The sequence below is a fragment of the Xenopus laevis genome, chromosome 1L, assembly GCF_017654675.1.
Source record: "Xenopus laevis strain J_2021 chromosome 1L, Xenopus_laevis_v10.1, whole genome shotgun sequence".
NCBI lineage: Eukaryota > Metazoa > Chordata > Amphibia > Anura > Pipidae > Xenopus > Xenopus laevis.
The window spans coordinates 193,344,280-193,360,542 of record NC_054371.1 but is presented as its reverse complement, the minus strand read 5'-3'; the positions used below and the strand labels follow the sequence as shown (position 1 = coordinate 193,360,542).

The following is a 16,263-nucleotide window of genomic DNA, read 5'->3' as shown; positions in this document are numbered from 1 at the left end:
TATATTTTTAAAATTTGTAATCTATTTTTTTTTTTTTACAGTGCAAATAGTTTTATTATAGCTAGATAACTGTTATAACTGGTAAATTATTACAGAAAATAATCTTAATCATAAAGTTTATGGTTTAAAATGGACAAAGTTAGGAAGCAGAGTTGGTTCTATTCCACTAACACAGCATTCCCTATGTTCCTTCAGCGAATGGAAGAAAAAAAATGCAAGCCATGGCTCAATACCAGCTGGCTCAGCATGTGAGAGCAGAAAAAATCTGTCGAGTCCCACCAGACCTGGGAAATACACAAGGTCCTCATCAGTAAATTTTACATTGACTGAACATGTCTGTCACTATATCTAAGTCAGTCTGTCACATTATTGTGTCTGGCTCTCATTCAGTAACTAAGCATCTCAGCTTGCTTTCTACTTTCAGTATGTGACTGTCTCTGATGTATGTTATTCTACTTGTCTGTCAATGTATGGGTTTGTGAAAGGGGCAATGATGCAGAGCAATCGACTGAGGGGGACAAAGGGATAAAATGGGGATGTGTATAAAACGAAATTCTCGGGGGGACGTCATTTAGAAGAAAAGATCCTGACGATATGCAATTCAATAAAGTGACCTGCATCATGTCAGATGTTTATATAATATAATGTAATATTAAAGAAGGGTAAACAAGGTTCCTGCTTTTGAAGTCAATTCACAAAAGGCAAGGGCAGGTCTTAAAAACAACACAAAGTGCAGTTAGATTAGAATGACGGCAATTTGTCTCATTTTGAGGCCTCCAGCCCCCAACATTGTTTTTCCAAAATACAGTTTCTTACATATATATGTTTTCAAAGTATTTGTAAATGTCATTTCTATTAATTTAAATTCTATTAAAAATTAATGTTTATTTTGGAAAGTTGCCTAGAATTAAATATTTACTTTCATTAAAAAAAAAAAAACTGTTTCTGGGTGGATGGTTTAATATGGTTTAATGAGGTTTTGACCAAATCCCAAACTAAATCATGGATTCTGCATGTATGGCTTTACATGGATGGACTAGATTCTCGAAACCTTATATTTCTAACTCTGTGTGGCTAGTCATATCATAAGCACCCAGTTCATGTACCTTGTAGATGAATGGTCAACAGCTCAGCTCAGAAATAGGACAAAACTGATGTTTACTACATGTATTAACAATAACCAAATTCTGTCTTTGTGGGCAATTCTGAATGTCATGGTGTAACGCGGAAGCAAATATACACATTTCTGGTCCCTCATTACTTACAAACTCTCTTACAACAGCTTTCACACAATGATTACATACCTAGGAAAAAAACAAAGAAAAGGCCCAAACTATCTTACCCGCATGACGGGTTAAAAAAGAAAAGAGTAAAATATCCACATTGTATGATGTCCCTTTCCCCCCAATAGTCCGTGCTGACTTAGACTAGAATGGCTGCTTTCTTGCCTTCTCCCACTGGACAAAAATATAAATGATTCCCTTTCACTTTTTATTGCACCAGGAAGATCTTCCTTTTATTACATTTGGGGGTAAGGGTGGATATGGGGTTGAGAGAACTCATAAAACAGAAAAACCACAGCACGATACAGCATAATAAAGGTATATAACGAATGAACAACAAGCAATAAAAGAGGAAGTCTACCAATTAAAATGACTGTGCAAGGCCCTTGAATATAGGTTTTGCAGAAAATTAAGGATCACACAGATCCCAAAAGTTGTGGGACCTCAAATTCTGCAACAATGCCTCAAAGGTCCAATTCTATCAAGCTTCTAGAGATCCAGCCTCTAAACTATAAACAGATGAGGCGGTCTTCTTTCCAAAACACACTGGGCAACGGACATACCCTCTGGAAAAGAAAAATACAAAACAGTGTGGGTCAAAATAGAAAATGTTTTCGTTCACCCAACATACCTGAATGCATTCATAAGAAATACAGGGAATACTTTGTCCCTCCCTAAAATGATACTTAGCACTTCTACTTTGACAAATATCTGGCGTATACAGAAAATATCGGACTCCTACCCTACCAGGTACACATGGTTCCTTCTAACAAGTGTTGAACCATAGAGGGGTCTCAAAGCAGCTTCCACACTTCAAACACTTAGCTATGAAGACCATTGGGCTGATATTAAAGGGATACTGTCATGGGAAAACATGTTTTTTCAAGATGCATCAGTTAATAGTGCTGCTCCAGCAGAATTCTGCACTGAAATCCATTTCTCAAAAGAGCAAACAGGTTTTTTTAACATTTAATTTTGAAATATAACATGGGGCTAAATAGAAGAGGGGGTCAGTGCAAATTTTCAAACGACTTGTGTCCGATTCCTTAATGGTCGCTCTGTGCTGCAACTATACTTGGATAACATGGGGCTAGAAATATTGTCAGTTTCCCAGCTGCCGCTAGTCATGTGACTTGTGTTCTGATAAACTTCAGTCACTCATTACTGCAAGTTGGTGTGATATCACCCCTTTCTTACCCCCCTCCAGCAGCCTTACAACAGAACAATGGGAAGGTAACCAGATAGCAGCTCCCTAACAAAAGATAAAAGCTGCATGGTTGATCGAAGAGCAGCACTCAAGAAAAAGCCTGCCAGAAAGCAGTTTCATCCTAAAGTGCTGGCTCTTTCTGAAAGCACATGACCAGGAAAATGACCTGAGATGGCTGCCTACACACCAATATTATAAATTGATAAAAAATAAACTTGTTGGTTCAGGAATTAAATTTTATATTGTAGAGTGAATTATTTGCAGTGTAAACAGTGTAATTTAGAAATAAAAACTACACCATAAAAATCATGACAGAATCCCTTTAAGCTTTATGAATTTGTATAAGCCAGACACTTCATGGCATCTTTTGCATCTTCCTTGGCAAACACCCAGATATTGGCTTTTGAACAGCTACCACTAAAAGGTTGGCCTCAACTCTTAATCACCCAGAAGATGAAATGCCCAGGATCACAGTGCTGACCTAAAGGAAAGCAGCTTTTCACATTTAAGGGAGTGCTACACTGGCAAGAAGATATGGCCCACAGAACTGAGGTAAAGTCAGCAAAGTACAGACTGGAGCAGTATGGATTATTTTGATGCATTATGTTGTGGGGCAAGTAAGGCTTGATTTTTTATTTTATTTTTCTACCTGCTACATCACTAATTAATCCCAGATTGCTGCCGTATCAGCTAAAGAAGGAAAGTCACATAGACAAGTGAGCAAATCATTATGAACGTTCCTTCCCCCTGCCTCTAGAAATGCCAATGGATGGTGTGAGCCGTGTGCAGCAATCCTTTATTTTTACACTGACTTAATCAGTCTGTGAAATAAAACCCCCTAACTCTGCTTTCTACATAATATATTCCATACAAGTGGCAGGTGCACACAGCAACGCACAACTCCCCCTCTTGTCTCCAGGACTATTTCATTAGGCAAGTTGATCATTCACACAATCAGGACAATCAGCTAAACTCTGCAAGAAATCCTACACAGAATTCAATGCTTAGGGATTACACGTTTCCAAATTACTGTCACAGCAGGGTTGCTTTATAAAAATAGGTGCCGGCACAAAACATACCTCCCACTATGAACCTAAAAACCCAATTACAAAAATAAAGCACAGCATGCGTGAAAATACTTCCCAAACATTCACAAGACGTTGCAGGGGTCCTATATTTTGTAAACTGCACAGTACTTAAGTACAGATGTTTATATCTTTTGTCTATCACAAAATAAACATAATACAGCCAACCATGCAATAAAATACTTTCAGCAATCTGCAGATTATGTCAAAAGAAAACAAACTGAAAGACACAAAATCACAGGACTATAATTTGTAGTCTGCCGAGCTGGCTTGTGTTACATGGTCACCTACAAAGTTCTTAAAGATAATATGCACGATACAGTTCTACCTGATAATACTGTACTGTTATCTAGTGGTATTTAGATGCTATTAAACTCCATATGCAAAGAAACATCAACTGTATGCCCTTGCTTTAGAAAAATTGAGGGGCTGCTTGGCAAAATTCCAGAGTGGCTGCCGACAGGCACTACATGGTCAAAAGTATCCAGGTACATTTTTTAGCAAAGGGACTAGAGTTGCTTTCTAAAATCACACCATAGCTTTCTTTTAAGAGCTACATAGTGATTCACAATCAGTAAATCTGGCAGATAAGTCTGGGTTTGACAGGTGCAAAGAGAATACTATCTCACTGAATGTGTAGTGGAAACTGTCAAGTTTGGTGTTCATCATTTAAGTTCTTCTGGCCTGCACAGAGCACTGACCTCAACCAAACTCAATGCATTTGAGATGAATTGGACCACAGATTGAGAGTCAGGCCTGACTGTCCAACATTGATACCCATCCTCAATGGGTTTGAGGTGAATTATAGGAAATCCAAACCATATAGTGTTTCCAACATGTAGTGGAAAGCCTTTCCAGAAGAGTAGTCGCTGTAATAATTGCAAAGTAAGGACCAACTCCATACAAATAATCTTGGTTTTGCCAGTGATTTGCAGCACAAGGGATCAATTCAAATGCTAGGCTGAGGAGTGCCATGACAAGGGTTTTGGATAAAGTAGAATGTATCGTTTTATTATTACAGAGAAAAAGAAAATACATTTTAAAAATCTGAATTATTTTATTATAATGGAGTTTACAGGAGATGGCCTTCACATAATTCTGAGCTTTCTGGATAATAGATCCCATACCAGTACAGAGAAATGTCAGCCTAGCTCTGATACTGGATCTCATGCTACAGTTTTTTAAATGTCTTTGTTGACTTAATTTACATCAGTCCTACATATCCCCCATAAATTGTTATATAAGTCACTTAGGCACAATGTTGACTTATTTCTGACCGGCATAAGCAGCAAGAACAAAAGGCCACGGCTGCCGACCATGCTGGTTTGCAAAGGACCATCAATTTAGCAGTCAGATGTGACAAGGAAATGAAGACGTATATCCCCTGAATGCTAGTAAAAATAATGTATTTGTAATTAACAAAATATCTTGTTTTAAAGTGGACCTGTCACCCAGACACAAATCTGTATAATAAAAGTTATTTTTAAATTTAACATGAAATCCAATTTCTATTTTTTATTAAAGCATTCATAGCTGTTGTAAGCTCATTTAAAAATCTCAGCTGTCAATCAATTATTGTCTGCCCCTCCTCTATGCCTTAGGCATAGAGGCGTGGCAGACAATAAATTTCACGTTCCATTCAGTACTGCTCTCCACACATTACCCTGTTCTCTTCACACACATTACCCTGTTCTCTTCACCGTTTAATTGTGTAGCCAGGCCATGGGGACGGACATCGGGTCCCCCCCATTCTGGTTCACAAAAAATATTCTGAGATGATGCAAGGTTTGTCTTAATAACAGTGTACACAAAATGGCTCCTGCCTGCTTGCTATAATTATGAATTCCCATACTGAAGGAAACAAGATTCAAATAATTTATACTGTGTAATTAAAGTTAATTTTGCTTGACTAATGTGATGAAATAGGATTTTGAATATTTTTGTTGGGGTGACGGGTCCCCTTTAAGGCACTAGAATGCCTAGACTTTGGGAAAGTACTTACTTCTCCTTTAACAAGATTAAATAAGAACTAAACCCTAAAAATGAATATGACCAATAATGCCATATTTTACATATATACTGAACTTATTGCACCAGCCTAAAGTTTCAGCTTCTCAATAGCAGTCATGATCCAGGATTTCAAACTTGTCACAGGGGGCCACCATCTTGGAAAGTGTACTTTAAAAAGCTGTAGGGAAACTAAGGTTATCAAGCAGAAAATTAGCTTGGTCCCCTAAGGGACAGCAGCACAGAGCATGTGCAGTGAATCAGCAGAAAAGAAGATGGGGAGCTACTGGGGCATCTTTAGCAACACAAATCTTTACTGCTAAACGGCTGTGGATGCCTTGGGCTGGTACAGAAGCTCCAAACATAATGTACAACATTTCTAGTCTACTTCTTTATTTAAGCTTTTCTTCTTAAGGTTTAAACTTGGTTTCATATAGAGCAGGTGCCACACAATTGTTTCTGTTCATACAGGAATCAGTTATCATTCCAACTGAGAACAAGTCGATTCCACCCCTGCTTACTTCCCAGTTCCAGAAAAAAATATTGCAGTTGGTGTCAAATCCCAAATGAAGATGCCAAGAACATAAACCAGAGTTACTAAACTTCTATTTTCTCTTGTTAATCATAATCATGCTATAGATTTACTTAAAGGGATACTGTCATGGGAACATTTTTTTTTTTTAAACAAAACAGTAAATAGCGCTGATCCAGCAGAATTCTGCACTGAAATCCATTTTTCAAAAGAGCAAACAGATTTTTTTATATTAAATTTTGTAATCTTACATGGGGCTAGACATATTGTCAATTTCCCAGCTGCCCCAAGTCATGTGACGTGTGCTCTGATAAACTTCAATCACTCTTAACTGCTGTACTGCAAGTTGGAGTGATATCACCCCCCCTCCCAGCAGCCAAACAAAAGAACAATGGGAAGGTAACCAGATAACAGCTCCCTAACACAAGATAACAGCTGCCTGGCAGATCTAAAAACAACACTCAATAGTAAAAAGCCCATGTCTCACTGAGACTCCTTCAGTTACATTGAGAAAAAAAAGAGCAGCCTGCCAGAAAACATTTCTCTCCTAAAGGCACGTCACATGACTGGGGGCAGCTGGGAAATTGACAAAATGTCTAGCCCCATGTCAGATTTCAAAATTGAATATAAAAAAAATCTGTTTGCTCTTTTGAGAAATGGATTTCAGTGCAGCAGTCTGCTGGAGTAGTACTATTAACTGGTGCGTTTTGAAAAAAAACATGTTTTCCGATAACAGCATCCCTTTAACTTGGATGAGGATTATACATTAACTGATAAAGTTCAGAGCAACAGTTTAGCATTTATTGATCGTGATCCCTAAGCTTTACTAACATCTATAAAATAGCATCTATTTCAATTGTTAATATTACCCTTAATTTAAACAACACCAAAACATTTAAGAAGCACTTTACAGAGATTTTGCATCATTCACATCTGTCCCTGCCCCAGTGGAGCTTACAATCTAAAGCCTTTACCACAGTCATACAACAAACATTACAGTCAGATTCAACAGGAGCCAATTAACCTGACACAGGGAAATTATAAAAACTTACAGATAGTGCTTACAGAGCTAGTGCGGGAGGGTGTAAAGAAAAACAAATTTATGTTTAAAACATAGATTTTAACAAAATGTCATTAGCTGTATATTATCTGACAATGGTACGATCTGTGAAGGTTAACTGCTCCTTTAAAAAATGTTATTTACATTTGTTAGAATACAAGTCTACACACAAGTTACTTTTAAAGGAAATTACCCCTTTAAGAAAAGCATCCCTTTCTGGACCTAACCTTTAATAGCTACACAAACCACAATCCAATTGTCCAGTATCAAGAGACGGCTATAAAAGTTTCTTTCTGCCACTAACAGCACAACAAGCAATAAAGAAAATGTCTGTTTTCTGCAGTCGAAGGGCCCCCTAATAATTTTAAAAATAATGCAGAAGCAGTTTGTTCCCCTTAGAGATGATAGAAGTAAGTAAAAGCGATGTCCTCTGGCAACAAAGGGTCAAAGTGGACTTTACCAACAGAACCTTTTCAGGTATATTGTGTCAATTTTACGTGATATCTGACCCAGCTGCCCTCTAACTCACATTAATAACAAAGATGAGTCTCTTCCTAGAGCGAAGGGACCTCTACAGCAGTTTGATATGATCAGAGGGCAGTGGAGATGGGAAATCAGGGTTAGCAAATTTCATTACAGTTGGAATCCAATAAAACGATTCAGTTCTCAATGTTGAACAGAAATAGACCAAGGCAACATATCCCATCTGAAATCCCTATTCTACTCAGTGATGGAATCTAAAGTAAGAAAGATGAATTGTTTCTTAAGGCAAAAAAAAAAAATACCAGACTTTAGAATCCCACTGAAATTGCAACTTGCAGTTATTTATCAGGACAAAAGATGTTTTTTGAGGATCTTTTACTTAGGACATATCAAAACATTTTGATTACTATCCTACTTCATTGTTCAATTTATTTAATCATTAAACTCATGGGAGGGTGATCCCATTAATTTACATGTTCAGTTAAAGGAGTATTTAACCCTAAAGTTAAAAAAAACCCTATCCTACATACCCCCCCTCCCTCCTGCCCCCAGCCTAAGTGTTACCCCAGGCAAATGTCCCTAACGTTTTACTTACCCCTCGGTGCAGATTCAGGCATTGGAGTTCACGGGCGCCATCTTCTTCTCTTTGGAATGAGACCGGTGTGGCAGCGCATGCACAGTTCGAGCAATTTTCTGTTTTGCGACAACTGCGCATGCACAGAAACTCACGAAAATTGCTGAACCACCGGTCTCATTCGAAGACTACCGAAGCGGCTGAAGATGGTGCCCATGAACTCTGATGCCTTAATCTGCACCAAAGGGTAAGTAAAACATTAGGGGCATTTGCCAGGGGTAACACTTAGGCTGGGGGGGAGGGAGGGGGGTATGTTTTGTTTTTTTTTTATTAACTTTAGGGTTGAATTCTCCTTTAAGCATAGAATTTGCCCTCCACAGCACATAAATAAAAAGTGGGCAAGTTATACATGGGTGGCTTTATGTCTCCCAGATGGGTAATACCATGCTGCATATGCACTATTGGCTTTTCTTTAGGAATAAACCAAATCCAGGGTTCTTTATGGTAAAAAGCAGAATCCCAGGTATATTGATGAGATTTGGATCATTTGTTTTAGTAGAACTGAATCAGAACCCCTAATAAATTAAGCACCGGAAAGCCTTTGGGGGTAGGTCCATTACCGTTTTCTATAAATGCTTGCAAATTACAGTTTACATATATCATTACATTACAATTTAAACCCAAAGTATACAGTGGAAGAAATTATATTAAAAAAAAACTATACCCCTGAACAATGTAGATCTCTATAAAAATAAAGTACATAAAACATTTCATAGATAAAACCCTGTGTCAACATGTCAACATTTTCTCAGTAAATATATTTCTAATGGGCACTTGACACAAGTGGAATGACACAGGGAAATTAATTTAATACTTAGAAGAAAAACCTTTGGGGTATTTTTATCAAAAAGTGAAGTTAGAGATGGCCACAATTCCGCCACTCTCCTTCATTTCTATTGGATTTTTAAAATCCCATAGTGTCAATGGGTGAAAGTTCATCCTTTGATAAATATGCTTTTCAAAATCCCATAGAAATGAATGGAGAGTGGCGGAATTTTACTCGAGGACAGTAGTGATCTCTAACTTTACTTTTTTATAAATATACCGTATATACTCGAGTATAAGCCGTCCCGAGTATAAGCCAAGGTACCTAATTTTACCTCCAAAAACTGGGAAAGCTTATTGACTCGAGTATAAGACTAGGGTGAGAAATGCAGCAGCTTCTGGTAAGTTTCAATCAAAAGATTGAGGGTTTCTGCTCCCATTGGAGGTGCCGGCGACCATTCTTGGACACTGGTGAATATTCTTGGAGACTATTCTTGAACACCGGTGACTATTCTTGGAGGCCGGAGACTATTCTTAGACGCCGGCGAGCGTTTTTGCGCTTGACCCGAGTATAAGCCGAGGTAGAGTTTTTCAGCATATTTTGGGGGCTAAAAAACTCGGCTTATACTCGAGTATATACGGTACCCCTTTTTTGGTAATGACAGCTTCAAGACGCCTCCTGTATGGAGAAACTAGTCGCATGCATTGTTCAGGTGTGATTTTGGCCCATTCTTCCACAAAAACAGTCTTCAAATCTTGAAGTTTTCATGGGTCTCGTCTATGGACTCTGATCTTCAGTTCTTTCCATAGAATTCAATTGGATTCAAGTTGGGTGATTGACTGGGCCATTCTAGCAGCTTTATTTTCTTTCTCTGCAACCATTTGAGAGTTTCCTTACTGTGTGTTTGGGATCATTGGCTGAAATGTCCACCCTGGTTTCATCTTCAGCATCCTGGTAGATGGCAGCAGATTCTTATCAAGAATGTCCAGGTACATTCCTCCATTCATCCTTCCTTCAATTATATGAAGTCTGCCAGTACCATATGCTGAAAAACAGCCTCACATGGTATGGTGTTTTTGGAGTGATGTGCAGTGCCATTTCTCATCCAAACATGGTGTGTGTGCAATGACACCCTAAGAGTTCAAAGGTCTCATCTGATCAGACTTTATTCCCACAGAATTTCATTCACTAGTCCAAATGTTGTGCAGCAAACTTTAAGCGTGCATAGAGGTCGGTTGAGTGCATTACTTATTGTTTTCTATGAAACAACTGTACCTGCTAATTCAAGGTCTTCCTGAAGCTCTCTGAGACTGATCCTTGGCTCTTGAATAACTCTACTGATTATTCTTTGACCCCTCTGTCACAAATCTTGCGAGAAGCACCTGGTCATGGCTGGTTTACGTTGAAATTATGTTCTTTCCACTTCCCAGATTATGGTCCCAACGGTGCTAACTGGAGCATTCAGAAGTTTAGGAATATGTCTATAAACAATGCCATCATTATGTTTTGCAATAATAAGGTTGGAAAGGACTTGAGAGAGCTCTTTGCTTTTAACCATCATGAGATGTTTCTTGTGCGATACCTTGGTAATGAGAAACCATTTTATAGGCCATCAATTAGGACTAAACCAGGTGATATTAATTTGCACTGATCAAGGGCAGGATTGCTCTCCAAATACTGAAAGATTTCAGCAGGTTTCTTGGCTTTCCATTCCTTTTTGCACCTACTTTTCTTCATGTGTTCAATACTTGTTCCCTGTGTCATTCCACTTTTTACACATAACTTAATTTTTGGACTTATTTGTAGATTTATTTGCATGTGTGGATTACTTGAGTTGTTACCGACATCTAGTGTAAATTTCATGTCAATAGCCCCATTAGAAATATATTTACTGACCAAAATGTTGACGTGTTCATACTTATTTTCACTGATGTAATTTTTTCCATAGTATGTGCCATTGAGTAATCCTAAATAAACTTTAATTTTAACTACTACAGTCTGCCCCCTGGGATTGAATGATTTACAGTGCACACAAACAAACCAAGAGTAAACATACATATTAGGTCACCTGAGAGAGAGAGAAGCAGAGAATAGCATGCACACCGAATCTTCTTTTCTCCAAAAGATTTATTAGGATACAAAAGCGTTACGCTTCTGTAACCCAATAAATCTTTTGGCGAAAAGAAGATTCGGTGTGCGTGCCATTCTCTGTTCCTTTACACTGTTCAACTACAGCACAGCACCGGATACTAATCGATTATCAGATAGCGTGTGCAGACATTGGAGACATATATATATATCCTTGAAAAAGGTCCCAATGGGGACCGAAACGTCGGAAGTAGATACTATGTAATAATAAAAATTACATTTTTTCACTAAAGGGAGTGCTGGTTTGGAAACTATTGGGGTATGCAAAATTACCATGCACTCCTCTCTTTTCTATATTGCCTTGGAGTGCGGATATTCATTGGAAAATTATATTATACAGACTATCTGTTGCTTACATATTAAATCTGGAGGTATAGCGTTCCTTTAACTAACCCCCTTGCACTTCATGATGCTCATGATTTGCACCAGATGACTAATGGCTATAATCTGTAATATTCTGATCAATTTATTTCACAGGATTGCTTTTTAAAAGGTATGTTTAATAGAATAACAAAGTTGCCCATACTTTGCCAGAATTTGTTGGGCATCCTTTGGTCCTCCTCCTCAGCTCCTGTCACAAGCACAAAACTTGAATGAGGAAGGAGACAGGAAGCTGATGCCATCAAGAGAGAGACCAGTTAGACTAAAAACATCCAAACACTGTACCAGGAAGAAGACGGTAGTACAATCAGCAAATCCAAGGTTGGTGCAAATATGAAAGACCAATAAAGGGTCAGGGCAGGCAGGAGACAAACGAAATTGGGAAAATGCAGAATCAAAACAGGAAATACAGATCAACTCAGAACAGAACTCCTTTTATACAGAGAAACTTCATACCCACGCATCCTAAAATACACACACCCGGTGAGATTGACACATGGCTTCAATAAGTACACCCTACTGCAAACAAGTACAATGATACTGGTGCACAGGTAAATCTGGCAGCTAACATTTGCAATGAGGAAGAGCCAATATGCATGGCCACAAGCACAAATACAGTGGTGTGAAAAACTATTTGCCCCCTTCCTGATTTCTTATTCTTTTGCAGGTTTGTCACACTTAAATGTTTCTGCTCATCAAAAACCGTTAACTATTAGTCAAAGATAACATAATTGAACACAAAATGCAGTTTTTAAATGAAGGTTTACATTATTAAGGGAGAAAAAAAACTCCAAATCTACATGGGCCTGTGAAAAAGTGATTGCCCCCCTTGTTAAAAAATAACTTAACTGTGGTTTATCACACCTGAGTTCAATTTCAAAGGTTATAAAGCCATTTCTAAAGCTTTGGGACTCCAGCGAACCACAGTGAGAGCCATTATCCACAAATGGCAAAAACATGGAACAGTGGTGAACCTTCCCAGGAGTGGCCGGCCGACCAAAATGACCCCAAGAGCGCAGAGACAACTCATCCGAGAGGCCACAAAAGACCCCAGGACAACATCTAAAGAACTGCAGGCCTCACTTGCCTCAATTAAGGTCAGTGTTCACGACTCCACCATAAGAAAGAGACTGGGCAAAAACGGCCTGCATGGCACATTTCCAAGGCGCAAACCACTTTTAAGCAAAAAGAACATTAAGGCTCGTCTCAATTTTGCTAAAAAACATCTCAATGATTGCCAAGACTTTTGGGAAAATACCTTGTGGACCGACGAGACAAAAGTTGAACTTTTTGGAAGGTGCGCGTCCCGTTACATCTGGCGTAAAAGTAACACAGCATTTCAGAAAAAGAACATCATACCAACAGTAAAATATGGTGGTGGTAGTGTGATGGTCTGGGGTTGTTTTGCTGCTTCAGGACCTGGAAGACTTGCTGTGATAGATGGAACCATGAATTCTACTGTCTACCAAAAAATCCTGAAGGAGAATGTCCGGCCATCTGTTCATCAACTCAAGCTGAAGCGATCTTGGGTGCTGCAGCAGGACAATGACCCAAAACACACCAGCAAATCCACCTCTGAATGGCTGAAGAAAAACAAAATGAAGACTTTGGAGTGGCCTAGTCAAAGTCCTGACCTGAATCCTATTGAGATGTTGTGGCATGACCTTAAAAAGGCGGTTCATGCTAGAAAACCCTCAAATAAAGCTGAATTACAACAATTCTGCAAAGATGAGTGGGCCAAAATTCCTCCAGAGCGCTGTAAAAGACTCGTTGCAAGTTATCTCAAACGCTTGATTGCAGTTATTGCTGCTAAGGGTGGCCCAGCCAGTTATTAGGTTCAGGGGGCAATTACTTTTTCACACAGGTTTGGATTTCTTTTCTCCCTAAATAATAAAAACCCTCATTTAAAAACTGCATTTTGTGTTTACTTGTGTTATCTTTGACTAATAGTTAAATGTGTTTGATGATCAGAAACATTTTGTGTGACAAACATGCAAAAGAATAAGAAATCAGGAAGGGGGCAAATAGTTTTTCACACCACTGTATGCATGCTCCCTGCTCTGATAAGATTCCTTACAGCAATATAGTTTAAAGCTATTTGACCATTGACATAAATCATCAAAATAATAACACATCAGAAAAACATATCTGTCTTGTTTGCCTGCTGATGTTCACACCTAAAAAATGGCATTACCTGTATGCAATTAGTTTCTTTCCTTTAACCCAATAATAATAAATAATACATGTATGACAAATCACAGAAACAATGATAGTCACATGACAGACTACTGGGTGATTGTGACAAGTGATGCATTTAAAGGCAAGACTTCAACAACAACAAAAAAGTGGGTTTACATACACAATATAAATAACTATGTCAATCCTAATGAAAAAAAGTTCACTTTTTTACTGTTACTGTGTAGCCTTACAGAGCATTTGTTTTTAAGATGGGGTCAGTGACCCCCATTTGAAAGCTAGACAGAGTCAGAGGAAGAAGGCAAATAATTCAAAAACAATTTTTAAAAAATGTAGGCCAGTTGAAAACTTGCTTAGAATTAGCCATTCTATTACATACTAAAAGTTAACTGAACGGTGATATACCCCATTAAGGGTAAACTGATATCACTTTGCTCACATTTCGGGTATTGGAAAAGGGCACAAAAGACTAGGAAAAGGATGGGCCTGGGTCAGAATTTCAGCTAGAAAAGATGGGGTTTGTGACCATACATGCCAAGATTTGGTTGTCATTTTGCTAATTTTGATCGCTCTAGTATACTCTGTTAATGATCACAAGCAGCAAACTTCAATAGTCATCTAGGGACCATTTGCCACTACCAGGGGCCTATGTGCTAAAAAAATGGCACACCTAAGAGCCCAGCCATAAATCACTAAGGTGCAGAGAATAGCACTGTTGGCTTCAAGGGAGCCTTATACTTAATGCTTGCCATTGGTATGATGCAAACCACAGACGTGATTGGTATATCATGCATGTATGGCCGGCATTTTAGGTGGCACCCAGATGTCTATAACTACCTCTGGTTTATTCACTTCTGAATGCAGGCATTCAGAGTGAATTCTAAACTGACAGTGGGATCTGGACTGTCACATTTCTGCAGATTCAAGTATGATATTATGGCACAACAGTCAATTGGGAATTAACTGTTTGGTATAATTTAAGATGCATTGGAATGCTATACTTCTGAAACAGTCAAATAGAGCTGTGCATTTGTACTAACCAATCACAAAGCTGAGTAAAGTTGGAAGTCCTCGAGAATGCAAACTAGGTGAAGGTGGGGGCAATAAGGGTATATTTAATAGATGAGTGCGGCAGAAGCTTAGGGACATAATTGCATGGCTATAAGACTAGTGAAGGAAAAATGGGCTTTGGCTTTTAGAGAACTAGGTGGATTTTTCCATTGGGTACATGCTCTGTCTCAGGAATGGGATGCACCTCGGTGACCATTATCATGTGCAGCTGTTTTGGGGAGAGGATGGCTAAAATGTTGGGGGGATTTTAAACTTGGTATCAATGGGGAGCAGTGAGGACTTTATGGAAGGTAGGTAAGATGACGATCTGGGCATAATGGTGGTGGAAGGGGATATCACACATGGTGTGAAGAAGCAGAAGTCATATCTATAGAATACAAAAACGGGTGACCAGACAAAGTATGCGTGTGACTGCATGAAGATAGGGTGGCAGATTGGGAGAGCTGGAGAAAGTGGCACTAGCAGATTGGGAGAGCTGGAATAGGTAGCACTGGCAGATTGGGAGAGCTGGAGTAAGTGGCACTAGGAGATTGGCTGGCAGTTTGGGAGAGCTGGAGAGTGGCACTAGCAGATTGGGAGAGCTGGAGTAAGTAGCACTGGCATATTGGGAGAGCTGGAATAATTGGCACTAGGAGATTGGCTGGCAGTTTGGGAGAGCTGGAGAGAGTGGCACTGGCAGTTTGATAGAGCTGGAGAGAGTGGCACTAGCAGATTAGCTGTCAGATTGGGAGAGCTGGAGAGAGTGGCACTATCAGATTGGGAGAGCTGGAGTAAGTGGCACTAGCAGATTATCTGGCAGATTGGGAGAGCCGGAGTAAGTGGCACTAGGAGATTGGCTGGGAGTTTGGGAGAGCTGGAGAGAGTGGCACTAGCAGATTGGGAGAGCTGGAGTAAGTGGCACTAGGAGATTGGCTGGCAGTTTGGGAGAGCTAGAGTGGCTCTGAATGAGATACATTACGTCACTGCTGAAATTTAAAAAATAAAAGGCTACCCCAAATGTCTGCTTTTGACAATTTATTCACAATACGAAGGTGTCCGGCCAGCCCACCTACACACCAACTATGAAGTGAGTAAATAAGACCAATAAAACATTTACCTTTACATATAATAAAGCACTGTGGCTCCAATTTCATAATCCCTAAAATGTCCAAAGTTCAGAGGCAGCAATCATAACTGCAAGACAGACAGGTAGCATAGTGCAGAGAATTAAAGGGGCAATGGTATAAAGAGTGTTACTGCATACCGCCCAACAGTCACACTTTGCGCGGGACACTGCCGATTTTCATAACACAGCCCACAGCCCCGGGTCGCTGTTTAAATGTCCCGCAACGCCTTTTAAATGTTCAGCTCCTGGGTTCCAGGCGGCCAGATCTCACACAGTGTCGTCACAGCCTCGCGAGATGATATTGT

General features: G+C 39.2%; 1 protein-coding gene across 5 annotated transcripts in view; it reads right to left on the bottom strand.

Moving 5' to 3' along the window:
* LOC108717391 (cotranscriptional regulator FAM172A homolog) overlaps positions 1–16,263 on the bottom strand; it is a 288,433-nt gene extending 272,170 nt beyond the window's left edge. For 2 of the 5 annotated variants that reach the window (XM_018264673.2, XM_018264668.2), the window contains exon 1: positions 15,950–16,262. Coding sequence is in view for 2 of the 5 variants with exons in the window: in XM_018264668.2 (XP_018120157.1) it covers positions 15,950–15,986 (37 nt within the window). In the remaining 3 variants the exon portion in view is untranslated. Of the gene's footprint in view, positions 1–15,949 lie in introns of all 5 variants that reach the window. The other 3 variants (XM_041568515.1, XM_041568519.1, XM_041568521.1) reach the window with 2 other exon arrangements.